The 26,618-nt window shown below is 39.1% G+C and overlaps 3 protein-coding genes across 6 annotated transcripts; 1 reads left to right on the top strand and 2 right to left on the bottom strand.

Annotated features, from left to right (window-relative positions):
• Positions 1-231: 231 nt before the first annotated feature.
• LOC118420800 (endoplasmic reticulum mannosyl-oligosaccharide 1,2-alpha-mannosidase-like) lies at positions 232-7,652 on the bottom strand. Its single transcript, XM_035827799.1, is given in 12 exon segments — positions 232-1,150; positions 1,444-1,638; positions 1,887-2,007; positions 2,601-2,661; positions 2,664-2,787; positions 3,200-3,388; positions 3,795-3,943; positions 4,389-4,574; positions 5,104-5,200; positions 5,981-6,139; positions 6,446-6,715; positions 7,109-7,652. Coding segments are annotated over 12 exon segments (1,992 nt in total). The 5' UTR covers positions 7,217-7,652; the 3' UTR covers positions 232-817.
• Positions 7,653-7,860: 208 nt separating this feature from the next.
• LOC118420801 (alpha-N-acetylgalactosaminide alpha-2,6-sialyltransferase 3-like) lies at positions 7,861-18,396 on the top strand. Of its 2 annotated transcripts, XM_035827801.1 has the most exons (6): positions 7,861-8,360; positions 11,221-11,475; positions 12,594-13,006; positions 13,499-13,606; positions 14,287-14,496; positions 17,210-17,378. In XM_035827801.1, exons 1-5 carry the CDS (start codon positions 8,328-8,330, stop codon positions 14,471-14,473), a joined length of 996 nt encoding a protein of 331 aa, XP_035683694.1. In that variant the 5' UTR covers positions 7,861-8,327; the 3' UTR covers positions 14,474-14,496; positions 17,210-17,378. The 2 variants fall into 2 exon arrangements, with proteins under 2 accessions (XP_035683694.1, XP_035683693.1); XM_035827800.1 differs by lacking the exon at positions 14,287-14,496 and having other exon boundaries at positions 7,862-8,360; positions 17,210-18,396.
• Positions 18,397-19,092: 696 nt separating this feature from the next.
• Positions 19,093-26,428, bottom strand: LOC118421691. 3 transcript variants are annotated; one of them, XM_035829145.1, is made up of 7 exons: positions 26,010-26,428; positions 25,637-25,780; positions 25,082-25,305; positions 23,337-23,460; positions 22,791-22,980; positions 21,773-22,020; positions 19,093-21,040 (listed from the first exon to the last, which is right to left on the bottom strand). In XM_035829145.1, the coding sequence occupies exons 2-7, from the start codon at positions 25,757-25,759 to the stop codon at positions 20,756-20,758; spliced, it is 1,194 nt and encodes a 397-aa protein (XP_035685038.1). In that variant the 5' UTR covers positions 25,760-25,780; positions 26,010-26,428; the 3' UTR covers positions 19,093-20,755. The 3 variants fall into 3 exon arrangements, with proteins under 3 accessions (XP_035685038.1, XP_035685036.1, XP_035685037.1); XM_035829143.1 differs by having other exon boundaries at positions 26,006-26,428; XM_035829144.1 differs by having other exon boundaries at positions 26,026-26,427.
• Positions 26,429-26,618: the final 190 nt, after the last annotated feature.

Consider the following 26,618-nt stretch of genomic DNA (forward strand, 5'->3'; position numbering starts at 1 on the left):
TAAAACATTTGGTTTTTATACCATCAGTTCCCTTTTTCACATACATGGTAATTTACTTTTTGTTTGCACATTCATTTTTGTCAATCTCAGACACAAATTTCTTCCCATTCCCTCCACGATTCTTTGCACCCCTTCCCTATATTAGTGCAGAAGTATGCCATAAAGATACTTTCTGAAATATTGCATTTGTTCATTGCCTCATAACTTTGGATTATGTTTTTATGAGATACAAGTCATGATGAATAGACCAAAACCAGGATCCTAAACATCATGCACCAACATCCTACATGGTCCAAAAATGACAACATTCACATTTAACTAAAAAGAATCAATTGACAACATCTACAACTGGGGAAATCAAAGCTAAGGAAATTCTGTCTTGCAGACAAACAGTATAGCAGCATACCTTGACACCAGCCTCACAAGACTCTTAACACATGTAACAACACACTGTAGAGAAGCATATCTTAACTCATGATACTCTGTATAACACTTATTTGTACCTGAGCTTTTTCTCTTCTATCATTTCCTCAAAAATGTTATCACACATTGTGGACAACAAATGTATGCCATTTTCTAGAAGCACACAGGTGCTTTGGATGCATCATGTATATAAAAGTGGACGGGCAAAAACGACAGCTGGACAATACAAAATGTTTCTGAATTAACTGGTCCACTGGATGCCACAATGGTGACCTAATAATCTGAGATGGCAAAAAGCTGAAGGTTCATCCATAAAATCCCAGGTGGGTAGGACATAATCATATCCGTGTATCAGTGGGAAATGAAAAGAAAGTAGCTTGCACTTCAGCCTTCCTCAGGGTCTCCATATTGGCAGCGGGTGAGCCTCAGTGTTAAACACATACTTGTCCAGTGATAACAAGTTCGGATCATCACTGAACAACAGGAATAGATACTTTAATGTCTCTCCTAAGAAGAAGCTCTCCATCTTGTCACGGAATCTTGGGTTCTTGGTGTCTTTGACAGAGCCTATAGAGGAATATCCTCCTCCTGGAACCTTGGTGTACTTCTCGAAGGCTTGGAAGATCTTCCAGCCCCAGTCTCGGTACTGTTGGTCTCCTGTCAGCCTGTAGAGGTAGAACAGGCTCTCCACTGTCTCTGGTCTCAACAGGTTGTGAGTGTCTGCATTCTGCAAGTTATATTGTAAAAGGAAAGCAATCAATAACAAATGAAATGAAATGGACTTGTTTTTTCTTTAACAGGTATGGTATTATAGTGTGAACTACATATGGATATCAAATGCACAACAATAGCTTTTGCACAAGTGTGCAACGTGTGTATGAATCACAATATGACTGACATTTGTTTCATTTCTTTCATTGTTAAAATGCATTGTCGAAGATATAAAGGTAGTGAATAAGAAAATTCTTGCACTTTGCAATAATGCTATTCAAAACATCTTCAGAAGCATAAGAGCCACACCTTGACTTCAATGTCAGGTTTGCCTGGGTTCTGGATGTTGAAGTAGGCTATCTCAGGGCTCAGTCCCGTGGGCATGTCTGCGTACATCTGGTAACACGTTTTGGCCAGCTCCTTGGCCAGCTCCAGGTGGGAGGGGTCCAGTCCGTTGTGGTGACCGATTGCCAAGGTTCCCGGTAAGAAGCACACAAGATGGTCCTTTAAGGTAAGAAAAAAGACAATGCAAAATTTTCACCACCATAAAGATGACTGAAGGAATGAAGATTAGCAGGCTGCATTTGGCAAATTCCAAACTTGACCATGCTAATGAAGAGAGAGGTGACATTCAATTGGTCCACTCTAAACCAATGAGGAACCATAAATTACTTCATTACTTCATTCCTTTGAGTTCTACATCTTACAAATGAAGATAATGTTATAATGAAAAAGGTTTGCAAGGCACTGACCATCTTTGGAGAGAAGGATCCCCTGACCAGTTCCCCTATAAACTTGAGTCCATTCGCAGCAGTGCTCCTCACAAGGTTTTTCTGCATGCCTTCTATAGCTGCCACATATTCATCTCTCAGTCTGCAGAGGAGAAGACGGTACAACATTTCTATTATGAGAACTTTCCTTCAGCTTTAAGAGAGTAATGTCTTCAAGAGCTAAATTGCAGTATGTTTCAAAAGTTATCAATTTGCCAACTCAACTGTCCAGGGCTGTAACTGGCCCCTCCCCGCGGAGGCCGGCGGATGTTGGGCCGGCTGCTATAAGCAAGATTTAATCAGGCTACATCCCAACTACTTCTACTTCATCTACTACCATACTACTGTCTACTACTACCATACTACAATCTATACAGACTATGACTCTGGGCAAAAGAACAAACGATAACAAAGACTACAGTACTCATTCCTAAAATACAAGGGAAAGGATCTGTTTTACTATGAAGGCAAAGCACTAAACTGATAGCCTGGGTAGGATCCTCTGTAGTTATTGGTTTATTCTTTCTAGAGAGCTACCTAGGCTAATGAGCTATTGATGATATGAAAAGAATCCTGTCTTCTATGTCAATCTAATCATGGACATAAAAAAAGACCTTGATCTAATTGGTTAACATTCTGAGATCACCTGGAATACATGATACAATGACTCAATCATATGTAAGTGACTACACTTACTTGTCTTCTGATTTTCCAGTTTGCAGCCACTGCTTCAAGAGGTACTCATAGTAGCTGTCCCCCTGGCTCCAACCGTGATAGTAGCTCCTGCCCGGAACTGCCCAGAGCGGGCATTGACAAATATGGGGATGAGTCCATTCTCCTTGGGTAGGGACTGGATATGGTCCATTACTTCATCTACAGCTTTCTGTGTGTGAAGAAACAATCTTTAAATATAATCATGTAAAACTTTTACTATAGTATACTATAACACAATCAACAACTATTCACGTACTTAACTTTCCTTTGGTATGCTAGTTTGCCACATAGATCTCAATCTAATTGTGATACACGTATATATATAGTTTGTTTGCTGAAACATATAAACTTAACATAATATCCTATTTCATACATTAAGTTACAAATAACAGGCTTTAGAGAGTCTATTTCTTTCTGACAGTAGCATATATCAACAAAAAATACAAAGGCTATGATAGGGACTTCTGTACAATCATCCATCATCTTGCAAAAAAAGATTCAAACTATTCAACATACCGATATACAGCTGAATACAATTAAGTGGATCAAATTAGACCAGTAGTGGGCACAAAGTAGCCCACCTTGTATTTGTCATTGCCAGTCTGGTGACTGAGTTCCCTGAACTCCAGCTGGATGGAGGTGACCTCACTAGTGGTGCTGTCGGGACCCCAGCGCGGCGGGTGGGCCTTCCCCGTGTCAAGGTTCACATCAGAGTACGGGATTTTGGACGGAGAGTTGAAACACGGCATCAGACGGTCCCCCAACTCTCTCTGAAGGGCAAGGTTTGTTTTAATGATGAATGATATATAGTAGCATTTAGCATAGTATGACACATCTGCTGTTTGTTTCAATTACAGTTTTGTTTGACTTTAACTCATCAACTCAAATTGCATGAAATAAAAGGAGACTGAAGGTATACAGCATGAAACCTAGTATGTCATTTTTCTTCAAATATACCAAAATGTAATGAGTATTCTTGGCCTCGCATGTTACAACATAACTGAAAATTAATATCTTCTATCTTTTTGATGTCATGACCTTGACTTTTAACTAGTGAAATCAAACCAAACTTAGACAGCAAATTGCCCATAACCTTTCAACGGTTTCTCCTGAAAAGGTACTGAAAGTAAAAGTATTTACTTTTTCCTAGCTAATTTCTAATTCAGTTTTACTCACAGCTTTTTCTAGAAACAGTCCATCATTGGACAGGTGGAAGGCGCTGAGTAGTCCCCCGAGTACGCGGATCGTCGTCTCAAACAGGTTCACGTCCACATTCTTTTTCAGGACCAGGTCCTTCTCTACCCACCGCCGAGCCTCCTCAAACTCTGGGGAAAAAATGGGAATGTCAAACAGAACATTTCATTATCACTAAGTGACCCAAAAATGTGCAACAAAAGTAATTTCACGTCTAAGTGAAAATGATCTTGGGAGGTTTGTTGTCTTGTCCAACTATCATCCACTATACTACTAGTCACTACTTTGAGAGCTCAGCTGATAGAATGGTCACAGTAGTTATTTAGTTACTTTCCTCTATTTTATCCATGATACATGTAATTTAATTCAAATCCAGGTAGCTTTCTGTATTGTTTTCTAGATCTTTTAACTTTACAAGAATCTGCTTCAATATACATGTACCTGTATAGATAAAAAAACAGACAGCATTCAACACGTTACCAAATCCTTGAAATCTGTTGTCAGAAAACCCAAAGAAATATAACATGGAGGTGAGAAAATCAACAAGAGAAGAGAGTTTCCTCCCGTTGACCTAACCTTCCATCAATCCCATGATCCACATGGTGTCCAGTGAATCCACGATGGTTAGTCCCAGCCCGAACCAATCACTGGCAGCCTTACTGATAGGCTTGAGCTCGTCATGACCCCAGGCATACTGCTTGTACCCCTTCCAGGCATGTTTAAACGCCTCCACTACTGCCTTCTGCTGGGCAGTCTGTGCAGCTGTGGAAAGGTTGGAAATCTTCTGTTAGATTATCGTAATTCATTAGGACTGACTGTGATGAGGTGTGATGGGCTCACGGGTATAGACTTAGCCTGGCCCACAAATGACCTACATAGACCTAGGGATGCAGAGGAGGGAGTCACTCAGGGATAGCCAGGGACAGAGAGAGGTCCAGCCCTGTGTCAAATGTAGCAGTTTCATGGATTAAAAAGAGTTAAAAACCCACATCAGTCGCGCGCCTCCTGACACTGACAAAGCAATAAAGCATCCTCAATGCTCAGCCTCTAGATCAAAGCAAAATGCATCAATCTCCTTGACAATTTGCTCTTATAGAAGTGTCATGTTGTTACAAATAAAGCATCAATACAATTTCTTCAAAGTATTTTAGCTTAGCGGCATGCAGCAGCTTTGTTCAATCTGATCTAGAAGTAGTAACCTACAAGTACAAATAATGTGCCTATGTCAATATAACAAGTAAACACAAGATTAGTGAAAATAAGCTACAAGAAAACAATGGTTTTCACCCACCCATGCCACCTTCCATGTTGGGTACAGGCACCTGTACATCTCCTCCAGCATCGGCTCCATCTTTGATTTGCACTTTTGTTTTCTTTTCCTCATTTACCTGCGAGATATTGAAACAAGTCAGACCAAGTAAAGGGACTTGGTGGGTAAGTAGAGATAGAAACATGTTTACCATGCATTTTAATCACTAGTACATGCAAAAACAATATAATTTAAAAGAAGACAAACTCTTCTCATTGTCTCTTCAGTCTTACTTTGTAGCTAATGCACATGTGGTACAAAGATGACCCCAAAGCTGGTAGAAAGTTAAATAGATCACCAGAAAACACTTAATATGATTTGGTGTATGAAGCATTTACTTGTACGTGTAGCTGTTCCAGACAACCAATGAAGGTTGCCATGATTTAACACATTATACTTAACTATTTAACTATATTCTGGGAAAGAAAAAGCTTGTCAATCAGTTAAGTTCCATGCATTTATTGTTTTCTTTCCACATCTATCACATGTTGCATGCAAATGATGTTCTCTATGCCTGCAAATACAGGCAGAGTAGGAAATCCTGTGAAAGGATAAGAATACATGCAAGTGAGAACAGTGATACATCACAGAGGTCATTCCAGCTGTTTAATATGAAGACATAAATTGTGAGATTGGTTTACAGTATAAAGCAACCAACATTAATGGCTGAGAAAGTAAAACTGAATGCCATACAGGTAACTGTCACTCTAGTCAGTGCTGTAAGAAATAGCTTCACTGTTAATTCTGTTAGCGGGGGAAAGAGAGAGATACAGCAGTTATAATACAAAGACAACAAGCATGAGTGAAGGAAGTCTTCCTTACAGCCCGTTATCACCATCTACAGATCATCGCAACTGACCTCCAGGTTCCCCCCTGCTGCCCCTATCCCTTCATCCTCTTCCTGGTTACCCATAACGTTCTCCTTCTGAACTTTAACCTCAGGCTGCATGACAGCATCAGCAATCTTTGGTTTAACTTTTGTTTTTTCCTCCCTTTCCATAATTCCTTTCCCTCTCTCCTGCTTAAGAAGAAATGATGTTTGTGACAAAAAGGAACAGTTGCATATCAATGCTACAACAATTGTTTATGGCATATGGTGTACTAATAAGTAATATAGCCTGAGTACCATCCTCCGTAGTGACCGCTCCGTGGTTAAGCAAGCGAAAGTATTGAGCCAGCGGTCACTATGGAGGATGGTACTCAGGCTAACACTAATAAGCTATTAGTACTATTATAGCAACTAGCAATTGCAACCTGATGCAAGGCAATATCAGAGCAACATTTCTAAAATACACTTTGACTTCTACTTCAATAAAATCCTCACCTGTTCAAAATGCAACTTTTGATCCTCCCCATCTTTATCATTGTTACTGTCTCGTCGTTGATTTGCTTCTGTGTCTTTGCCTGGATGTCGTTGGTCCATGACATGAACAATATTGTCGTTTGGAAAGACTTGATGTCGTTGTGATAAGGTATCTTTGTCATCTGGTAATTCATTCATGAGCCCATTGGCTATGTAGAGTCCTGACATCGCTCCCACCACTAGGATGGCACAGATGATGGTGCGCTGGAGTCGAGACAATCGGTTCCACATCTGCAAATATTTTGGAATTACAAGAGTAAATTTGTCTTGGTAAATAGTACATTTGTAGATCATATCAATCTAAATGGTCAAATCTATCTACAACCACCTGTATACTGTATGTACTAAGCATGCAACAGCTATATACATATTGCAACTGCATAATTCTTTTGCATATTCAATTTACAATAACAGAACATACCATGGTATGTGGTACAACCTACTAGTATGTACTACTTTATATACCGAGCCTGTATATTATGTGCATATCAATTATCATAAGAACAGTTGGGTGAAATAAAAGTGTAATTTACCGACAAGGCCTGTCAAGCAAAAGCATTACACCGTGAAAATGGTGTTTTCTTTCAGAGGGAGATTTTATTGTTATACCGGTGTGTCTCTTACCCGTCTGCAGGACTGTCTCCTCTTGCTCGGGGGCTCTGGCGGCTCTTTGCTGACCATCACAGAGATGAAATCCCTCCGTGGGGCGGAGTCGTAATATACGGGATACATCTTCACTTCCGCAGACTTTCACGCGCACAAAAACGTTCTAAATCCTATTGACTTTCGAAGCGAACTGAAATAATATCATCTTTTTCACTAACTTAACGTTTGCATAATATTTTTGAACGAGAAGTTGACACTGTCATGCAGTAGACTTGCTTGAGATCACCTAGCTTCGCAACTGTAAACATTTTGCCAGATGTACACCAAACATAGTCACGATTTACGAAGAAAACGCCCTGACAAGCCTATGAGCTCCAACTGACAGCGTTGTAGAGATGCAGCCACGACTTCGGTGGCACTGAACTCCACTCTGTCATTGATAATATCCCGGAAAATAGTACAATCTTGATATTTTCCGCATCAGCTGATTGTACCAGGTGGCGATATTCGACTTAGCCGAACAACAGCCTCTGACCTTAGTATATAAGAGCGGTCATGGGAGGTCAGCAAAATAGTGCGACCTGTAGAACAACATCATATCACAACGATACAGTTGCAATACTTTTATAACTGTCATATCTACTGTACAAATGTATTATTATCGAAAAAAATATGATATTGGGCATGAATAACAGTATTTATTTTATACACAAAGCGCATTATTTTACAAAGGTCATAGTAAAACGGTTAGTAGATCTGTTGCATTGTGGGATACACCGGAAATGACGCACCATCGCACAGATTCTCCCAGGAAGTGAACTTCAGACTCCGTGCGAAACGTTTTGCTTCGCTTCAACTTCTCGCGCAACTATTCTTCACTTCTACTCTTGAATATCAGCCCGTTTGTAAGTTCCTTTTGTATGTTTGATGCCTTTCACAGCAGAGAAAGTCTGAGGTGAATAGTAGAAACGTTATGTAAAGTTTACCGGAGATATAACGGTCCCTTCAAGCTCAAGCTTGGTTTGCTCCCAGCAAAGCAAACAAATTTCTTACTAGTCCTTTAAAAAAGACTTATTTTGGTGACGTGGAGAATTCCAACAACACAGCAGATTGGATTTACTCTATCCTGGGCCACAGAGTGCTAGGCTGTTGTCGGTGACTTCTGTTGTTTAGCCCGGGGCCACGCCAACTGTACCAGCCGGCGTGTGGTGAAGAGGACCCGCTGTCTTTGTTCTCGATGTTCTCTGAAGACGGATCCGGGCTCATGCCGGTAAATACTGCCTAGCTACTTAAATATCCCCAAGCAGATATAGCAAGGCAAGATCGTAGGCATTGCTCTCAAAGCAGGAGCCTTAGAAACATTACGATTTTGCTTTTCTACATCTCCTAGGAAATTACCATAAAAATTAACTGCCAAAATTATGAAAATATGAAACCAGTTATGAGTGTCATAATATGCTCCATATGGTTACACTACAGGTTTGTAGATGTAAGGCTTTGAGTACGTAAGTTCGTAACATAGTTTTCTTTACATTTTCATGTGCATTGATGTAATAGTAAAGTATTTGTAGAATTCCTTGAAGTTTTTGTACCTCGCTGCCAACAAGCTGAAAACATTTAACTAATTATGTAAATTGTTATCAAATAAAAGATTTATTGTCATCATCAGGTAAGTACTAGTAGCTCTTTAACACCCATAACCCGTCCTCTTGTGACCAGATTTCTAAGGACTAACATTTTAAAGGTTCCTAATCTTGTCCATTGTATGGAGACTTCAGGTTTTTATTGTCTGGGCTTTTGACACTGATTTACTGTCCCAGAAAGCAAAAGTAGGTCAACCTTTACAAATAACTAGGCAGTGTGCGGCTGTGTGCCTGTGGATGTCTACATTTTTGTGAACATAAAACCCTTGTGTTATATCCTCTCAGTTTCAAAAGTGTCACGTCGGTCAGCAAAGGCTTCAAGCTTCTGTACTGTTGTTTCTCACCATATGTTTTTCAATGATATCCTGTATGCGAGTTTGAACCTCAGGCTTCAGGAGGGAGAAGCGCCTTATGCTTTGATTGTGGTACTGATAGTAAAGCATCTTTATGTGATTCCCATTGTTTGTTCACACCTGAGTAGATAGATCCAAGCTGACTCGATCAGGCGATTGTGCAGATCACACTGGAACAGCACTTTTTGGATTGTGCTTATGGAAGGGTGTAGTCCGTTGCTGTAGGACTTGCTTCGACACAAATAATGAAGACAAGTCTGCGCCCGGTTGTTTACCGTGGAGTAGCCCCTGTGCCGGGGTTTAATCTTAGTATTACCCGGTATATGATAAAAGAATAAAGACAGCTATCCAAGTGGCCTGTCAAAAACAGGATGACTTTAGTTCGCTGCAGTGGATATATAGCCATTAATGTATATTGACTCAGTTTGCTGTGAACTTTGAAGGTTACAGAAGGGTAATACTTTGTACTAGTACATCTACTTGGGTGTCCACTCCTAGTCCTATAGACAGATTTGCTGTAAAATAAATAAAATGACAATTGTTCGAACTACGTACTACTAATATCAGTCTCTGGATCAGTGTTGGCAACAGATTATGTCAGGTTGTGTACATCTGGTAAAACTACCAATACCAGGATGTAGTGCAGGATGTAGGACTTACAGTTTTAGTGTGTAGTGCCAAGTCTATATTGACAAATTTGAAAACTGCGCATGCACGTGTACCTGCCCTTTGACGCAGGAACTAATTCCAGCAAGCCACATTGTGCCATGGGCTAATGCCATGAATAATTTAGTCTTCTGTCTGCACAAAGGGAACACGTCTAGATTGGAAGAGCAAATTGATGCTCAAAAATATGGCTGTTAGTTGCTTAAAATGTCTGATGTTGCAACATTACTCTAAGGTAAGTGCCCAAATGATGGTCATGTGTACAGTTATGTCTTCAAGTTAGGTAACCTCATATTCCTAACATAAAGTCGCTAGGATTGTATTGATAAAGATGATAACTACACTAGGTCTGGTCTGGTAGAGCTTCGTCTGGCATCATTATCTAATATGATCCATACTAGTACTTGGAGTACCAGAAGTAAATCTACTTTTTGGGAAGTGTATTTATTCATTGTGTTGTTTGCTGTGAAAGGTAATGGTGATCTTTATATGTTGTGCTCTCTAAGTGGGACATGTGCAATCCTCTTATACTCTACAAATAGTAGCTACCATAGATTAGTATCTAACTGCTAGAGGGAGCATCAAATATTCAACAAGGAATTCTAATTAAACATTAATATCAAACATTTTGAAATCCAGTGATTGAAATTTGCATTGTAGACTGAGTAGTGAAACAGGTGAGAAATAACATTAGAAATGGGACTCATTGTGTGCAATGAAAGTTGTAATATTTGACTGTTGATGATACCATCATCAAATATTAATATTTCATGATGATTCTACCTTTGTTCAACATAAGGGTTGCATATGGGATAGAAATTTCATGTCCTGGCCATCTGACAACTATAGGATAGTTTACATCAGGTTACAATGTATGTAATGAGACATGCTATTTCAGGAATGCCTGTCTGCTATGCCTGCCAGGCAAAGCCTCTTTTCATCTGGTTCGTATTGAGAAATGGAAATGTGCTTTGAAAGTTTGTGGATACATGTATATATACATTGTTGAAGCTAGGCTGGTAACCTTTAATGTTTTAGGGGTGTTTAACGTTTCCCAGTCCTACTAAACAATCGTAGGGCTTTTTCTGACATCCAATCTTTGCAGCCAGTCTTTCTCATTATTGCTTTACCTTTGTCATCTTTGTTTGTGAGCAAAGGAATTCAACCAAACTCTGTAAAAAAAATACCCTGCCTGTGCTAAGGCCACACTCACTTTATTTCATTGATGACATCCTCTGGAGATCCAAAAAATGCATGAGGAGAAAAAATCTAGCTAAAAGTAAAAAATGCTGTTTAACTGTTCCAGAATCATCCATATCAGTGTCAGTATGTACATGCAAGCAATCTCTGATGTCTGAATTTCTGTTAACATGTCTTTGTCACCACAGCATGTTTAGGCCTTGTGATTGTACTGATATCATCCCCTCTTAACCAACCAATCATAACTCATGTCTCACACCATTTGCAGGCCAGAAGACTCCTTTTGATTGGACTGGTGGCGGGATTTGCGCTGTTTGTGTCCTTTGCCGTGTACGTGTACCAGGGAGAACTCACGACGCAGTTGTGGAAGCCTGCGCTGGATGCTGCATTAGAAAAAGTCCACTTGAGAAGGCTCTCCAACCAGAATAGTAGCTCTACTTCAGAAGATGATTCCCCCCATCCCATGCCATTTAATGTCACTGATCCTCTCAGCGGCTATGTCAATGTCATTAAAGATAGAGAGGTGAGTGTTTCTTACTTTCTATACTAGGGGTGGGTACCGGTGTGGTGTACCGGTACAAAACCGTTTTTTTCTTATTGGACCTGTCTAGAAAAACTGGACCTGAAAAAATTTTGTGTACCGGATGTTGGACCTATTGGAAAATTAACAAGTAAACACAAATAGAGCGAAGTAGAGTAGAGTCTATAGTCATTTCTACCAAGTTTTACAGTCAATCGCACAGAGGCAGTTAGCCTTTTACTTTATAGGACTTTAAAACGCCAGTGGGAGACTGGGAATGGATTACTCCACAAAACAGATTTCTTTATAGCAAAATGAACCATTGTTTCCATTCACAAGTTTTCACATACTGAACCTGATCCTCTGGACCTGAACCGAGCCTGGACCTGAATTTTCTGTACGATTGATTGGTTTAGCACAGTTTAACATCAAACCTATATTCTTTTTTGTTTGTTTAGAAAGAGCCATATTTTTGGTTCAACAACTCTCTGTCCTCAAATATTTTATCTGTTACAGGTCTACAAATGTTCTACATATAGTTACTCTGTGCTAAATGTTCCGTTTTACTGCTGACCAAAATCCAGGGATAAGAGAAAGTTTAAAGTTGACAGTGTCTTCAATGGACTTTATTACAACCAATTGAGGTTCGTTTGTGGTGAAAGCAGGTGTATTTAGGTGTATGGGTATAAATAGGGTAGTTTCATCCTCTAGAACTGGTGCTTAGGAGAGTGAAGGTTTGCTTGGGATTTGGTTTCAGTACTGTCTTCACTGTGGTTTTGATAATCCTGCTTTTCTTTCAGTATCAAATTGCTAATAGTAATATGTTTGACCCTGATACTAGTGACAGTATAGCATACCAGGTTAGGATAGTCACTTTGATTTAACAACTGGTGAATCTTGGAGCTACATGGTATCTGCTTGCCTTGATGGCCTATATCACATCTAAGTTTGGATTATGGTGCTAGAAGAGAACTGCATGCTTAATGTAATCCTTTCTACCTAGAAAATATAGAAGAGATAAGTGTCTGTAGAGAATACTTTCAGTTGTCAATAAAATCTTTGTTTCGTCTATTCAACATGTTTGTCCCTTCACTAATAGATATGCATTGTTTTCTTTTCAGCCCTTGAAAATGCATTGCAATGTCTGTGCCATGGTATCCAGTTCAGGACAGGTGCTGAATCACGAAGCAGGGGCGGAAATCGACAAAGCTGAGTGCGTCATACGTATGAACGATGCTCCCGTTACGGGATTCGAGAAGCACGTTGGAACGAGGACTACCATTCGTGTAGCATCGCACACTAGCTTCCAGTTTGTAAACAAGAAGAAAGCAGACCTCCTTGTAAAAAACAAGGGTTTAACGTTGGTAGCATGGGGACCAGACCATAGCATGAAAACAGATGGGAAGGGGAGGATATTCAATGGTTTATCCAAGTTAGCAAAGGAACTTGGGGACGATATCGATGTGTACATGCTGACTCCACAGAGGATGGCGTATGCTGACAAAGTGTTTGAGAAGGAAACAGGGAAACCAAGGTGGGTGCACTTTTCACTGAACTATTCCATTGTGATAGTCTTTATTTTATCCGGTATATACATGTACTCTTGACTCTTAGAGACTTGAAGATAAATGTGAAAGAGTTTTGAACGAATTCTGTCATACGTCAAAGCCTGTGTGAGAAACACTCGCAAATATATCCAGCACAGTGATACTACACAATGCACCCGTAACATATACAGTGTACCAATTTGCTTTAGATTTTTAGAACTACTGAGTAAAATTATAATGATCAATCTCCAAATCTCCACCTAAGGCTGAATAGCATTTTCCATGTTTCTCGAGGCTGGTTTCTCAGTGTGTACAATGAACATTTTTTTTTAAGTTTCTTTTTACTTAGCGCATGTGTTATCATCAGTGCCTTTACATTCTAGTTGAATAATTAATTGACTCCCACAGTTTCTATATCAGGAGTGAATTTTCTCATCCTGTGGTTCTAAGTCTGTCCTTTTCCTCTGTGCTGACTGCAGGCAGTCCTCCGGGTCGTTTCTCAGTACGGGATGGTTCACCATGATCCTGGCTACAGAGATGTGTGATCAGATCAAGGTCTACGGCATGATCAGTGATGAGTACTGCAAGTAAGACACCTTCCTTTCTGTGATCTCATAAGTTTGTATCTCAATATTTGCATCTATCAGTCAAGAAATTGGTTGATAACAATATTTAATAATTTTTGATGTGTCAGTGTTTATGTTCTTGCTACATGTACATGTTGCTGTATTGCTGTATGTAGTGTTTGAAAATTCTTGTATAGCCTTTTCGTAAAAGTATTTAGCTTGGATTTGATAATGACTTGATGAATATTAACTTGTTACAAATCCCTCGTGGCTGAGCCTTTCACCAAAGCTTAGCAAGACTGCATTATGTGTTATGTGTGCTTATAGCTGTCAAAGTTTAAAATTTCTTTGTGATTGTAAAAGGATGCAACTCATGATCATGTGTCCAAGTCTGCAGAAAATTCCCTCTTTTGTACAATGGCATTTTTGAATTTCATCTTCATGTCTTCTTGCCTCAAGTACAGGTGTCTCTTCATTCAGTATTGAGCCACATTTGTTAGCAAGAAACCTGACATGGAATTTTTAGTATTTTTAGTCTACAGCAATGAAATAAAACAGTAGCATTGCATCAATCTTTCTGTACTACAACATCCATAAGAATTATTTGTGAATTCATGGCTGTTTAGGGTACAGCCGTCTGTGGGAAGCCATCTTCTAGGGTAGAACCCAAATCTTCATCCTTTACTTTATGTTACATGTAGAAAGTACCCACAGGATGAGACTCGGTACCACTACTATGCCAGCGCAGGCAATGGCCATGAATGTGACCTGTACAAAAGGCATGAGAACGGCAGGAAGAACTCTCACCGATTTATCACAGAGAAAACCGTTTTCTCTCGCTGGGCGGCCTTCCACAACGTGTCATTCCACTCCCCCTCATGGCATTAACACAGACACTAACCAGGGATTTGGTGTGTAACGATCATTGTGGTGCTATCAGTGTCACTATGTGTGTCCAAAAGTAGCACAAAATGATGCACAATTCTCTTGCTACACTGTCTAACTATATCCTACCTCTCTAAACTTATGTCAACTGGATATTCTTTCTTTGTGGTCCAAAAATGACTGTAATTTCTTCTCTCCTTTAAAAGTATGTTTCTTGCCCAGCAGGAAAAATATGTCTTTGCACTTTTTCCTGAATCTTGGCTCTTCTGACTCTTGTGTTTGTTTGCAATTTGTGACCATCAGCTGTTTAGAGAGGATTCTTGATTTTAGAATCTAAAGGTTCTGCATTTGAATCCCTAGCAGGCTGCAACGTTGTGCCCATGGGAAATGCTCTTTACATCTATTTCCTCATCAAAAACCTCATCAAAATCAGCTTTGCTTAGGTACATCCTCTCTCATGAGCTAGAAGTCCTATATTCAAGGAGAGTGACACACCAAGAATGTTAAAGATCCCACTGCACTCATAGAAATAAAAGGGGCCCTTCCTGGTGTGGGTGAATCAAACCTTACAATCTGGTCATATGCTTTTTGTACATACTGTGCAAAGCTGATGTGTTAATGCTAATGGAATTTACTGGTTATGATAAACAAACACATCTTTATTTTGGACAAATGCTGTGAAAAACGGCTATTTAGGGAACATATGATTATTATCTAGATATGTCTTCTTTTTTTTGATCAAGTCATTTTCGTTAGTCCTATTAGCCAGGCAGGAGATACCTATGTGGGAGTCAAACAGTGTTTGGAGCAGCCTGCCCAGTGCATGTTTGTATATGGCTGTTTCATTTTACTCCCTCTGGTAAATATTTTCTCTTCTGAAGCACACCAGTATCAGTGTACAAAATACTTTTCTGAGCCAGGTTGCACAGTGTGCAACCTGGGGCAAAAACTAGGTTGCACAACTGAATTTCAAGTTGCACCACCTACAATTCTTTCATTTCTGAAAAAAAAGGTACAATACATGTATACATAATAACCTTTTACTATCATATTCGGCAATTACTGATATGTTTGGCTGATATAAAATGGAGCTGCCTTGGTCCATTATTTCTTCCAAGTAAATTGACAACAAAATCAAGTTCTGAGGCACAAAATCTAAGTTACGCCCTGTGCAACTTGAGTTAAGAAGTAAGTTGCACCAAGCAAAAAGTGGTTGCAATGTGCAAGTGTGCAAGTGGGTATTTTGCACACTGAGTATTATTTGGGATAAAACTTTTGAGACAGGGATCTGAATCACTTTGCTTTCTCTAGAAGCAACTGATTTCTATTTAAATGTTGGATTTCTAGAAGCTTCTAATTTGATGTACATTTTGGGATTACATGAAGTACTTCCATCTTTGACTTGCTTCTCTGCTCCTGCTTCTCTTCATTTCCTCTCCTTGTAGAATCAGTCCTTTGCTGAGCATTCATACTTTAACCTCCACTAGTGCACATTTATGTCTGTGGTAGTGATAGTGTTTTTGTCTGTGTAGATGTTTTGTGTCTTAGCCCGGAGTCCAGCCTTGTTCACTTTAGTCCGCTTTAACTGTGGGATTCGATGGGTCACTACTGTTGGCTGGGAGCAGACTAAAGTGAACCATGCTGGGCTCCAGGCTAGTGTCTGTATGTTTGTCTTATGTTACCACTAGTCACAGTAGTGTAATCATTACATGCACCCATTTTGCACTCCTTTTGTAACAAATTCGTCTGAAAATCAATATTTTCCTACGCTTGTGGATGCTTTGCTGCTATACTCATGCTGCTCGAAATTGTAAAAGTGGGCTTTAGATGATTTGAAATTGCAAAATGATAATTCAATATTGATAATCTACATTCTTTATCTTATTTATTTCTTATCTGTAGCTTGCTTATTATCCATAATCATTTGATTCTTGCAGATGATAATAAGCAACTTTTGGATGATTTTCTTTGTAGAAAAATATCTTAAACATATTCTTGAATGATTAAGGCTACTTCACTAATTACTATATTTTCTAATGAAGCAATCTACTTCTGTTCCATTAACTTGTGATTTACCTCATTAATCATTTAGCACTGCATTTATCTTTCAGCACTCCATTGCGTGTGACTCTCGTTTTATTTAATAACAACATAATCCATATTATGTTTGTGTTGCAAGTACATGTACATGTAAATAGGGTTGTTTCATAGTCCAAATGGGATGATATATAGTTTCATTGTTTTCTTTCCTATTACATCTTGCTAACACAATAATTAACAGAAAACACACCCAAAAAAAACGAGTACAAAAAAACACCTGACAGTGTGTACATGCAGAGTACATTTTTGTATCTGCACTGCATGCACTGCATGTTTTTATTTCTGATTAAACTGGCTTAAGTTAACATTTGGGCCTTGTCTCTTATGAAGGCATCATTCATATGCCAGTGAGTCTCAAATGCATATCATAAACAGGGCTGTCTCCAGGACCAGTCCCTCTGTCCTTGGACAGAAATTTACTTGTAGGGAAAAGGAATAAAATCATCCTGTCTGTTAAAAAAATGTTCATGACATGAAATTTATAGAAATGCAAAATTTTGTTTTGGCCTGTCAATAGGATATGACTATATTTGACTTGGAAAGGTAACATTGATGGGAGTTTACGATCTGGTGAGAGTCAAAGTTCACCCCAGTTCTTGATGTGTTTTACTGACCCATACTGTTTGTGGTACTTTCCAGAGCACCCAATGCCAAGCCTGTTTTGTACCACTACTACGGTACCAGTAAGCTACAAGAGTGCCACATGTACAGAGCTATGGAGAAACAGAAGAAGGGGGGACATCGCTTCATCACGGAGAAGAAGGTCTTCGAAAGATGGACAAAAAAACATGAGATCACATTCCACTCCCCCACATGGGAACCTAAAGTGTGATTAAGGTAGCGCTTCAGCAATTCAGTAATTCTTATCTCTAGAAAAATGGCTTTTTATTTACTTAATGGTAGATTTTGATGGTCGATAGGCACAAGGTGAATTTTAGATGCACAATATTGGAATATTTCACTCTAGTGCCATTTATTGACTTATAGGCAGGTTTTCACTTGATGTTAAACAGCCTAGATTTGCAATGAATTTTAGATCTATTTTTCACAGGAAAATGGCAAAATCAATGACAATGTCTAATAATTATGGTAAATATAAAAATCTACATGTTGTTTCTTCTTTTGATAAAGATTATGTAATGCTAAAAATGTAGGAATAACGAGCTTTTTTGTTATGAAATCTGTACCAATGACTACCAGAAACCAACTTTACAAATCATGTTCTTTTAGTTTCTTAGAATATCAGGAACCATGTACAATGTATTGTTCTAATTATTTCCAAGTTATAGTGTATAAAGTTTAATATGAGACCTGACAGCCATAAAAAGTATATTGATAGCAGTGATATTAGAGGTATGTATGTCTGATTTTAGGTTGATGAGTTTAAGTTAAAGATGGAAAGAATTCATGTAGGTATTTGCACCGTATGTTATCAGGTCCCACTAATAAGCAAGCTTGAACATGACTTGATGATGAAAACAACTAATTTTAACAATTAAGTCAATTGTAACAAGCTTTCTCATTTGCTGGAATGTTCTTCAAGCACAAGAAAGTTTTAGAATAGCTAAGTAAATTTCACACAAGAAATGCTCTTTATTTGGCAAGAACAGAGATAGAACAGAGGAAGTGCTGACCAATAATTATAACCCTTTGGTGATACAAGTTTCATGTTGTTGCACTGATCCCAGTTTTAATGGTCGTTGACTATCAGTTGAACTAACAGATTTAGAATGTTTTTAGCATCTTTTTGCTTTATTTTGGTATCAGTTTGCAATCTACTATAATTTGTTTCAGTTTTAGGGCTTTAGACTGTGTTGCTTTATAGGAGAGAGAGAATCCACATCTCGACTATGTTTTGCCAATAATACTTCACCTTTTACCATCACATGTTCTTCTGGAATTCATCAGCATACAATGTGTGGTAGGTGTAGTAGTAACTAAGAAAGCTAATATGTAGGAGTTCTACCTCATACTTTTCTTATGTGATGATTCTGTTGTGATGTAGATATGGTATAATCAACGATTATCAAACATTTATTTTTGTTGGTAGAGTCCTTTAAACTTAAGAAGTCATTTGCGTAATGGTTTAGTAAACATATCTGTACAGTATTGATAGAAGCATTCCTCATCTGTTACCCTGATGCATAGTATAAATGTGTAACTTTGCTTTTCAAACATTGAAAGTAAATTTTAAATCCCTTGTCCTAATAGGACAGCGCCTTGTTGAAAGCTTAATTTTAACGGAATATGCAGTTTATGACGTATCCATGATCAACTACCGAGAATACGGCAACGAGCAGTTACTCAAGCAACCGGATATGATTTTGGAAACAGGTCAGAGACCGTCAGGCGTTTCATATAGCATCCACTTTCTTTCGTCAATGCATATGGCACTGAGCAAGTTTTTAGCCAAAAAGTATAAACTCCTATGCAATAGAGGTGAAGAGAAATTTGAACAATAAGAGAATTGACAAAGGTCATTTTAACCTCTCCTACAAAAGTCTGTAGGAATGTAGAATGAATGAATTAATGAATAAACTTTATTGCTCAAGAATCGCACAAGGTACAATGTATGGCAACCATTAACAACTACTAGCTAGAACGTTATATAAACAATAGTACTACGAGGCTACATACAGAACAGCAAAATTTTATCGATAACAATACAGTCATGTATGAGTGATCTGGTCCCGCATTTGGAATAAATTGACCGGTAACTACGTAGACAGATATATGAGTTGAACATGATACCAGTATATGGAAAATATCGTTCTGTGCACCAGTAAGGGAGATGCGCGTTTTGGTTCTCTCTCAATGCTTCTCTCTCTCAAGTTACTGTAGGTAGGGTGGAATCAGGCGGATCATAACAAAGTGGTATTCTAGGTCATTTAGTAGCGAGTCATCTGTGCCTGACGATCGACAGGTGCACGTGCTTTACACTAGTCCATAGTCCAGACTGTTTACACATAGGTACAAACGCTAAATCATGAACCAATAGGCCGTCGACCTTTGCTCCATCTACGGTTCATGCTGATGACGTCGGTAGTCAGAAATGGTTAGTCCTACTCTAATTGATATATTGCTTAAATTTGTCACATATACTGAACATGTTCCAACATTTTCATAATGTCTGTAAACTTAACATGTCACGTCGATGAAGTTCAGACATGTCAGCTTCTGTAGAAATGGATGGTAACAATAAGAAATATGTTGCATTATATAGTTTAAAAATTAGCATCAGTTTGATAACTGTAATATCTTAATCAGCGCACAGTATGAAGATAAAATCGTTGAAGTCTAAACATATGTTAAGTTACTTGAAAGAAATACTCCACAATACTATGAATTCTAGAGAAATCAAATGGAATAAGTGTACTTTTGTAATGATCACAATGTTTGAAAAAAGACCAATAAACATGTGAATGTTATATTGTCAATTTTGTATTGTCAATTTTGGTTTTAACATTATGTTTCATTTTAACTTTGTATGTTTCTCGGCATTTTCCTCATACATACTGTCAGGTAAATTTTATCATTATAAATTGTGAAACAATTGTTAACAGTCATCATTGGTTTCAGTGCATATGCGTTTATTGCATGTTACCTTGAATCAGCACAGCATTTGACTTAGAAATGCTTTGGCTTTTCATGCAAGACAGCATTGAGAAATTACTAAGTAAGTAAAAACATTCGTAGTATCTGTTGCTTACTCTGTCCGGTTTAGAACATATGGAACACTTCAGTTTGCTGTATGTCTTGTCATAAAGACACTGAAATAATTTTTACATTTTGAGTCAATAGGTCCAGTTATTTAAAAAGACCATTGTTATTATAGCACACAGTTCTTTCTGTGAAAGCACTGATGATCAATAATTATTAGCAAAAACATTTCAAATTACATACGAAATGTGTTGAAGAAGGTTAGACATCCAGGTCGTAACATTCGTGAGATACATGTCACAGTATACACTCAGATAACTCAAGCAAATAGATTTGTTAGCTAACAGCCCTGCCTAACTGCCTGAGTGCTAAGTAGACCAGGGACTGGCCCATTGCTCCTCTCCATTTGTAAACAGATATCATTATATGAAATTTGCACTGATAGCAAAATATAGTATTGAAATTTGTATTTCTGAATAATACATTGTTCAGAATTACTCTGTTCTAAATCCATGTGTGAACAGTTTATAGTTTTGACTTTGCAGGCTCTGCCCTTCTCACCCTAACATCCATCCTCTCCACCCTACACCCTGTCAGGTCTGCCTGTACCAGCTCCTGTCCCCCAGGATATTCCTCCAAGAATCTGTCAATCATCCTCTGTTGCCCTGGTGACAGGCTGTGGTAGTAGTCTGTGATTCGCTGCAGCATCCAGATCGGGTAGGTGTAGACACCTCGCTGACTGGTGACGTCACCCAGTCTGAAGTCATGGAGACCAATGATGCGCGGGAGAACGTCGACGTCTGGATTATCCTGCATTAGAATTGGGTACAATGTGTGTCACATCATGAATCACATTTCCTAGCTATCCCATCAAATCTTTTCATACAACACAATGACACAGTCATATCATAAATAGTGCCACCCTTCCCGTCATACACCGCAAAACAAAATGGCGGCGCCTATACATGCCAGTGAAAGCAGTACAGGTTTTGCTATTGCAAGCCTGTAATCAAAACTTCACCAATGAAATATTTTGGAGCCAATGTTATTCTCACATTTGAAAAGTAAGGCCAATTTTTGTTACTGCACTAATTTTCGGCCATTTTTATAAAGAAAAAAAGTTTTCAACCACGCATGCGCGTACAAAGCAGCTGCAAATTCAGCTGTAGATTGCAAATGATATCAGAAAACGCATACTAATGTCATAGAATTCAAACTAAAGGTAAATTCCAAAGAAGTAGATGTGAAAGAAAAAAGAAGAATCTATTGTTCAGTGTACCATACTCAGTGTGTTCAGTCATTTGTTCGACCTTCCTGACTAATTGGATTTCATAATGAAGGCAACTTCTTTTTTATTTGCATGCTCGCACCAGTTTTTTGATTCACAGTGGATGCCATCCATATTATCAAATCAACATGGCCTTAGAGCTAATGGAAAGGCAAAGATTCACAGCACAATTATTACAGCTTGATTTTACATAGGGGACTCGGCTATATATGTGCAAACTGTTGTTTACCATGAAAGGCAATAAAATTACGCACCTTCATGTACTGGCTGACTCTCTTAACAGTGTCCAGTAGAACAGGCACCTGCTCTCGGAAAACCCTGTGCAATATTGGCTGGAGGGTCTCTGGGATTTCATCCCCCGGTAGGAGTCCCTGTTTGTCAGGAGGTACAGACTTCTTCACAGCCTTTCCGTCTATCACATCATGGGAAGGGCTGAGGACAGCACCATTCATCCTCTCTATGTAGCTGGCTACCAGGGGAGCCTGGCACTTCATCAGGTAACCTGGCAGTGAACAAAATGATGGATCAAAACAGGTCAATGGGACACTTGAGACTCAGTAAGGAGTACTGTCTTATAACACAGAAAAAGCACTCAACATTCATGTACTACTCACCTGTACAGGTATGTCAATACTTGGGACACCTGGGACAGAGTTGCCTTTAATACAGGTGTGTCAACATTACCTGGAACAGAGTTGCCTTACAAGTGTGTCAACACTACTCACCTGGGACAGGGTCCCTGTACAAGTGTGTTGACACTACTCACCTGGAAAAGAATTGCCTTACAGGTGTGTCAACATTACTCTACCTGGAACAGAGTTGCCTTACATGTGTGTCACACTGCTCACCTGGGACAGGGTCCCTGTACAAGTGTGTCACAACACTACTCACCTGGGACAGGGTCCCTGTACAAGTATGTTAACACTACTCACCTGGAACAGAGTTGCATTTAACAAGTGTGTCAACATTACTCACCTGGGACAGGGTCCCTGTACAAGTGTGTCAACATCACTCATATGGCACAGGGTCACTGTACAAGTGTGTCAACATCACTCATATGGGACAGGGTTCCTGTACAAGTGTGTCAACATCTGACTCATATGGGACACTCATTTGGTCCCTGTACAAGTGTGTCAACACTACTCACCTGGGACAGGGTCCCTGTACAGGTGTGTCAACACTTCTCATATGGAACAGGGTCCCTGTACAAGTGTGTCAACATTACTCACCTGGGACAGGGTCCTTGTACATATGTGCGTCAACACTACTCACCTGGGACAGGGTCCCTGTACAGCATTGCATACAGAAGCCCAAAGAAAGCGAAGTCTGCCACACATGGCTGGTACCCCAGCAGGTAGGGGTACTTGTTCAGGTGCTGCTGGAAATCTTCTAGAAACTCTTGGTAAGACCGCTCCACTTCTCCGATGGTGTTTTCATTGATGCCCTGGAAGGGGAAGGAGTTCTACACAAACAAAGTCACAGGGTCAGTATTATGTGTAAGAAAAATAAACCCAGTGGTTGGTACAAATCTGATAGAGAATCACTTGCTACATTTGTGGAAGTGTCATTCATAAATGGCAGGAATTACTATTGGAATGTGTGTGTGTTTTGACAGATAATTATGATGCAAAAATGGTAATTTAACTGACTGGTCAGATTAGAAAACCTTTGACATTGTATTCTTCAAGATCTATAAGATTATGTATCATGTCCTTATATAGTATAATCACTAAGCAAGCAAAATAAATGTATATGAAGCTAAATAACTTACATGTTTAAATATGTTACATTTTTTACAATGAAATAAAATAACTTCACCTTGATCGAACTGTAAAATTTAAAGTCCTCCAAGTTTTCCATCTGCTCCAGGGGTGAGGTGTGTTCCTTCATAACAAATCCAAAATTCAAGGCTATATACTTCTTGTGCTCGGGTTTTGACCACCTAGTAGGGAAATCATTACAGAGTCCAATCAATTTTCGAAATCAAATTCATAAGTATACACAAAGGACTAATAGAAGAAAATGGGGATTCAAAAATCAATTTGAAACCATACAAGATGCAGCTTAAAACAGCAACCAGAGAAGCCCTACCAGTTTTAGGTACTGTATCCATGTTAACTGTGTAAAATCTGTTTGAACAAAAGCTATGGAGCTAGAGTTTGGCGACCTCATACCTCCATGAAATATTTAGAGCAAAATGTAAATTTTATGCAAATGACTTACATATTTACATGATTTATGCATGGTGATGTTCATAATTGACTATTAATTATTTCCTCATTAATTATGTAAATCAAGTCCTCTTTTGCATAACATGTATATCATTATAAACATCTTTGCCTAAGCTATCTGCATGCCTAAAATGATGGCATTCTGTCATTCCTTTCTGTAGTTATCCTCTTTGGAATGTCTTGACAAAAATACCCCTGCAGTTCTTAAAACAAATGTTAGGGAGCTGAAACGCTAAAAGCTATTTGACATTCAAATGTCAAGACCATAGCATGTCCGGGACAAGAGATACATTGAAAAAACTGCTATGATAGAATAGTCTCATCAATTTTATGCAAATGAACTCCTATTTTGCGTAGTTAGTATTATATTTAGTGCAACATTGTCTAAGGTACCTACATACCAAAACTCATGAAAATCCATTGTTTTCTTCTTGAGTTATCCTCTTCAAAATTCTTTTGGCAAAATGCCCCTGCTATCCCAAAACTAGCCGCTAGGAGGCCCAAACTTATGTCACTTCTTCCCAAGCACAAGAGCTAGCAAGACTGGAAGTTGCGCTGTAGTACCAAGGGAAGTGGCTAGGGGGCCCAAAATCTAAGCTTTTGTCATACCCTGCCTACCAACATATAAATCAATCCACCTAGCCACTCTTCAGTTATCTTGTTCAAAGACAGACAGAGACACACAGACACACTGGTGAAACAAGAAATCTTTTAAGAAAAGCTGTGCATTGCCGCGTATTTTATGACTGAACTGCTGAGAGCGACACCTACAACTTCAGTAGGAAATGCAGCAAAAGGGGATATTGGAAATTTACCTCATTATCATAATTTATGTCACATGAATTATTGGCACATTAAACAGGTTTTGTAAAACTTTTTGACCAACAATGAATATGCATTATTTTTCATTACAAAATAAGTTCCTTCTGATGCAATTTGTGATATATCTTTATATAAACATGGTGAGTTAAAGCGTAGATTTATTACGCTGGACCACATACAGTAACATGCGTCTAGAAGAGAGTTTTAATACTCGCCTGGAATGTACCATTGTCTAACTAAGCAATGAAACTCGGCAAGGAAAGAAGGGCCTTTGGAAGGGGCTTTGGAAGGGCTGGGTTAAAAGGGAAAAGGAAGGGCTGGGTTAAAAGGTCCGTCCATGGATCCATGGAAGAAAGCTGGCATAAGGCATTGCCGCTGGCGCGGCAATGCAAAAATAACCTCCATGAAATTTCATGGAGGTAACAATCACATCAAGTGAGGAGACGAACAAGAAACACTGTTGAAAACATAACCATTGGCAAAATAATGTTCACGAACAGGACTGTTTACCTGTAGTGCATGGCAGGTATCGTCAACCACTCATCCGCAAACAACTCCAACAGTAGAGACACCAGCGTCTGCTTGGGTGTGGGAGGTACCACTGGGGGATAGGGGTGTTCCTGTTCCAGGTACTCTATGATGGCGGTAGAGTCTTGAACCACCTTGTCCTCAGGGGTGATGATCACAGGAACCACACTCAAACCAACCCGGGGGATTATAATTTCCCTGTGGACCTATGACATCACTTTATGATTATTAAAAGAATATTGAGGAAATATGGAAATGTTGTTTGATGTTAGAACAATGATTTACTATTATGATATCTTTTGAATGCAATAAATCTAGTCTTCAGATTACAATGGATTAACTTATTGCTATAAAATGTATCTTATGAACAATACAATATAAACTGGGCAAAACAATTAACGTTAACATCAAATATTTACGAAATTGAACATACTGTATATCGTTGTATGTATCATAATATAATAATGTTTTGGCGGAATGTAAGTATCACACGACGCTATGTCGTCTTAAAATCTCTAATAATTGATCTTGCAGTACCTGAAATGATGGTATAACCGTCTCATATGGGATGTTTTTGTAGCGTAAGTAGGGCCGGATTTTCATAGAATAGGGGGAAATCTCTTGTGCAAAAAACTGGTACACCTTCTTCCGGGACGCCATTCCTGAACCTGGTGTAGGTACCTGAAAAATTGTGAATGTAGCAGACAATAATAATTATCGAAAATGATCGAAAATGTAATGTATACATTGAGCGGAGTAGAGAGGCAAGAAATTCTTAGTACAAAGATCAAGTCGTTCTCTCTGTCTGTAACGTTAACGTTACACTTACAGCTGTATTTGTTGTTCTAGTGGGCAGTTTTGTCAGTGCCCAAATAAATCAATGTAGACTTAACGACAGTTACGTACGTACGTGTACGACGACCAACCTTCTGGGCAGTACGGTGGTAATAAGACGTAAATAAGGTCGGGAGAGCTCCGTATAGCTTGACAGGTTGGAGAAGGGTAGTAACAAGCTGAAAGTTTGCTTCCGCACATGACAGGTAAGAAGGGTCAGTGACCGCTCGGGCAGCTGGAAATGCACATGGTTGTTTCTTAGTTTAATAACAAGTGTGTGGTTGCCAGAGTCTACATCTGATCATACAAGGACGCTCCGTGTAGATTGATAGGGTGGAGAATGAAGGTTTGCTTCCGCACCGTCAGTATGAGAAGGGTCAGTGACCGCTCGGGCAGCTGGATCATACCGAGAGAGTTGATCATTACATGCGCGTGGTTGTTCCTTTATTAACAAGTGCATGGTTGCCAGAGTCTACCTCTGACAAAGGACACTACAATAATGTCCTTGCTCTGACTCAGTGAACCTTTGTGCCATTGTATCTTATAGATGATTAGCTGGTAGTATGCTTACGAACACTGGTGTGCAGACAGGTGCAACTACTAGTATACTGTAGGACATGCTCCTGTAGATCACGAATTGATGCACTGGTGTAGTAAATCTGGAGCAGCATTTTCAGCACGAAGG

This window comes from Branchiostoma floridae, chromosome 8 (assembly GCF_000003815.2).
Source record: "Branchiostoma floridae strain S238N-H82 chromosome 8, Bfl_VNyyK, whole genome shotgun sequence".
Lineage (NCBI taxonomy): Eukaryota > Metazoa > Chordata > Leptocardii > Amphioxiformes > Branchiostomatidae > Branchiostoma > Branchiostoma floridae.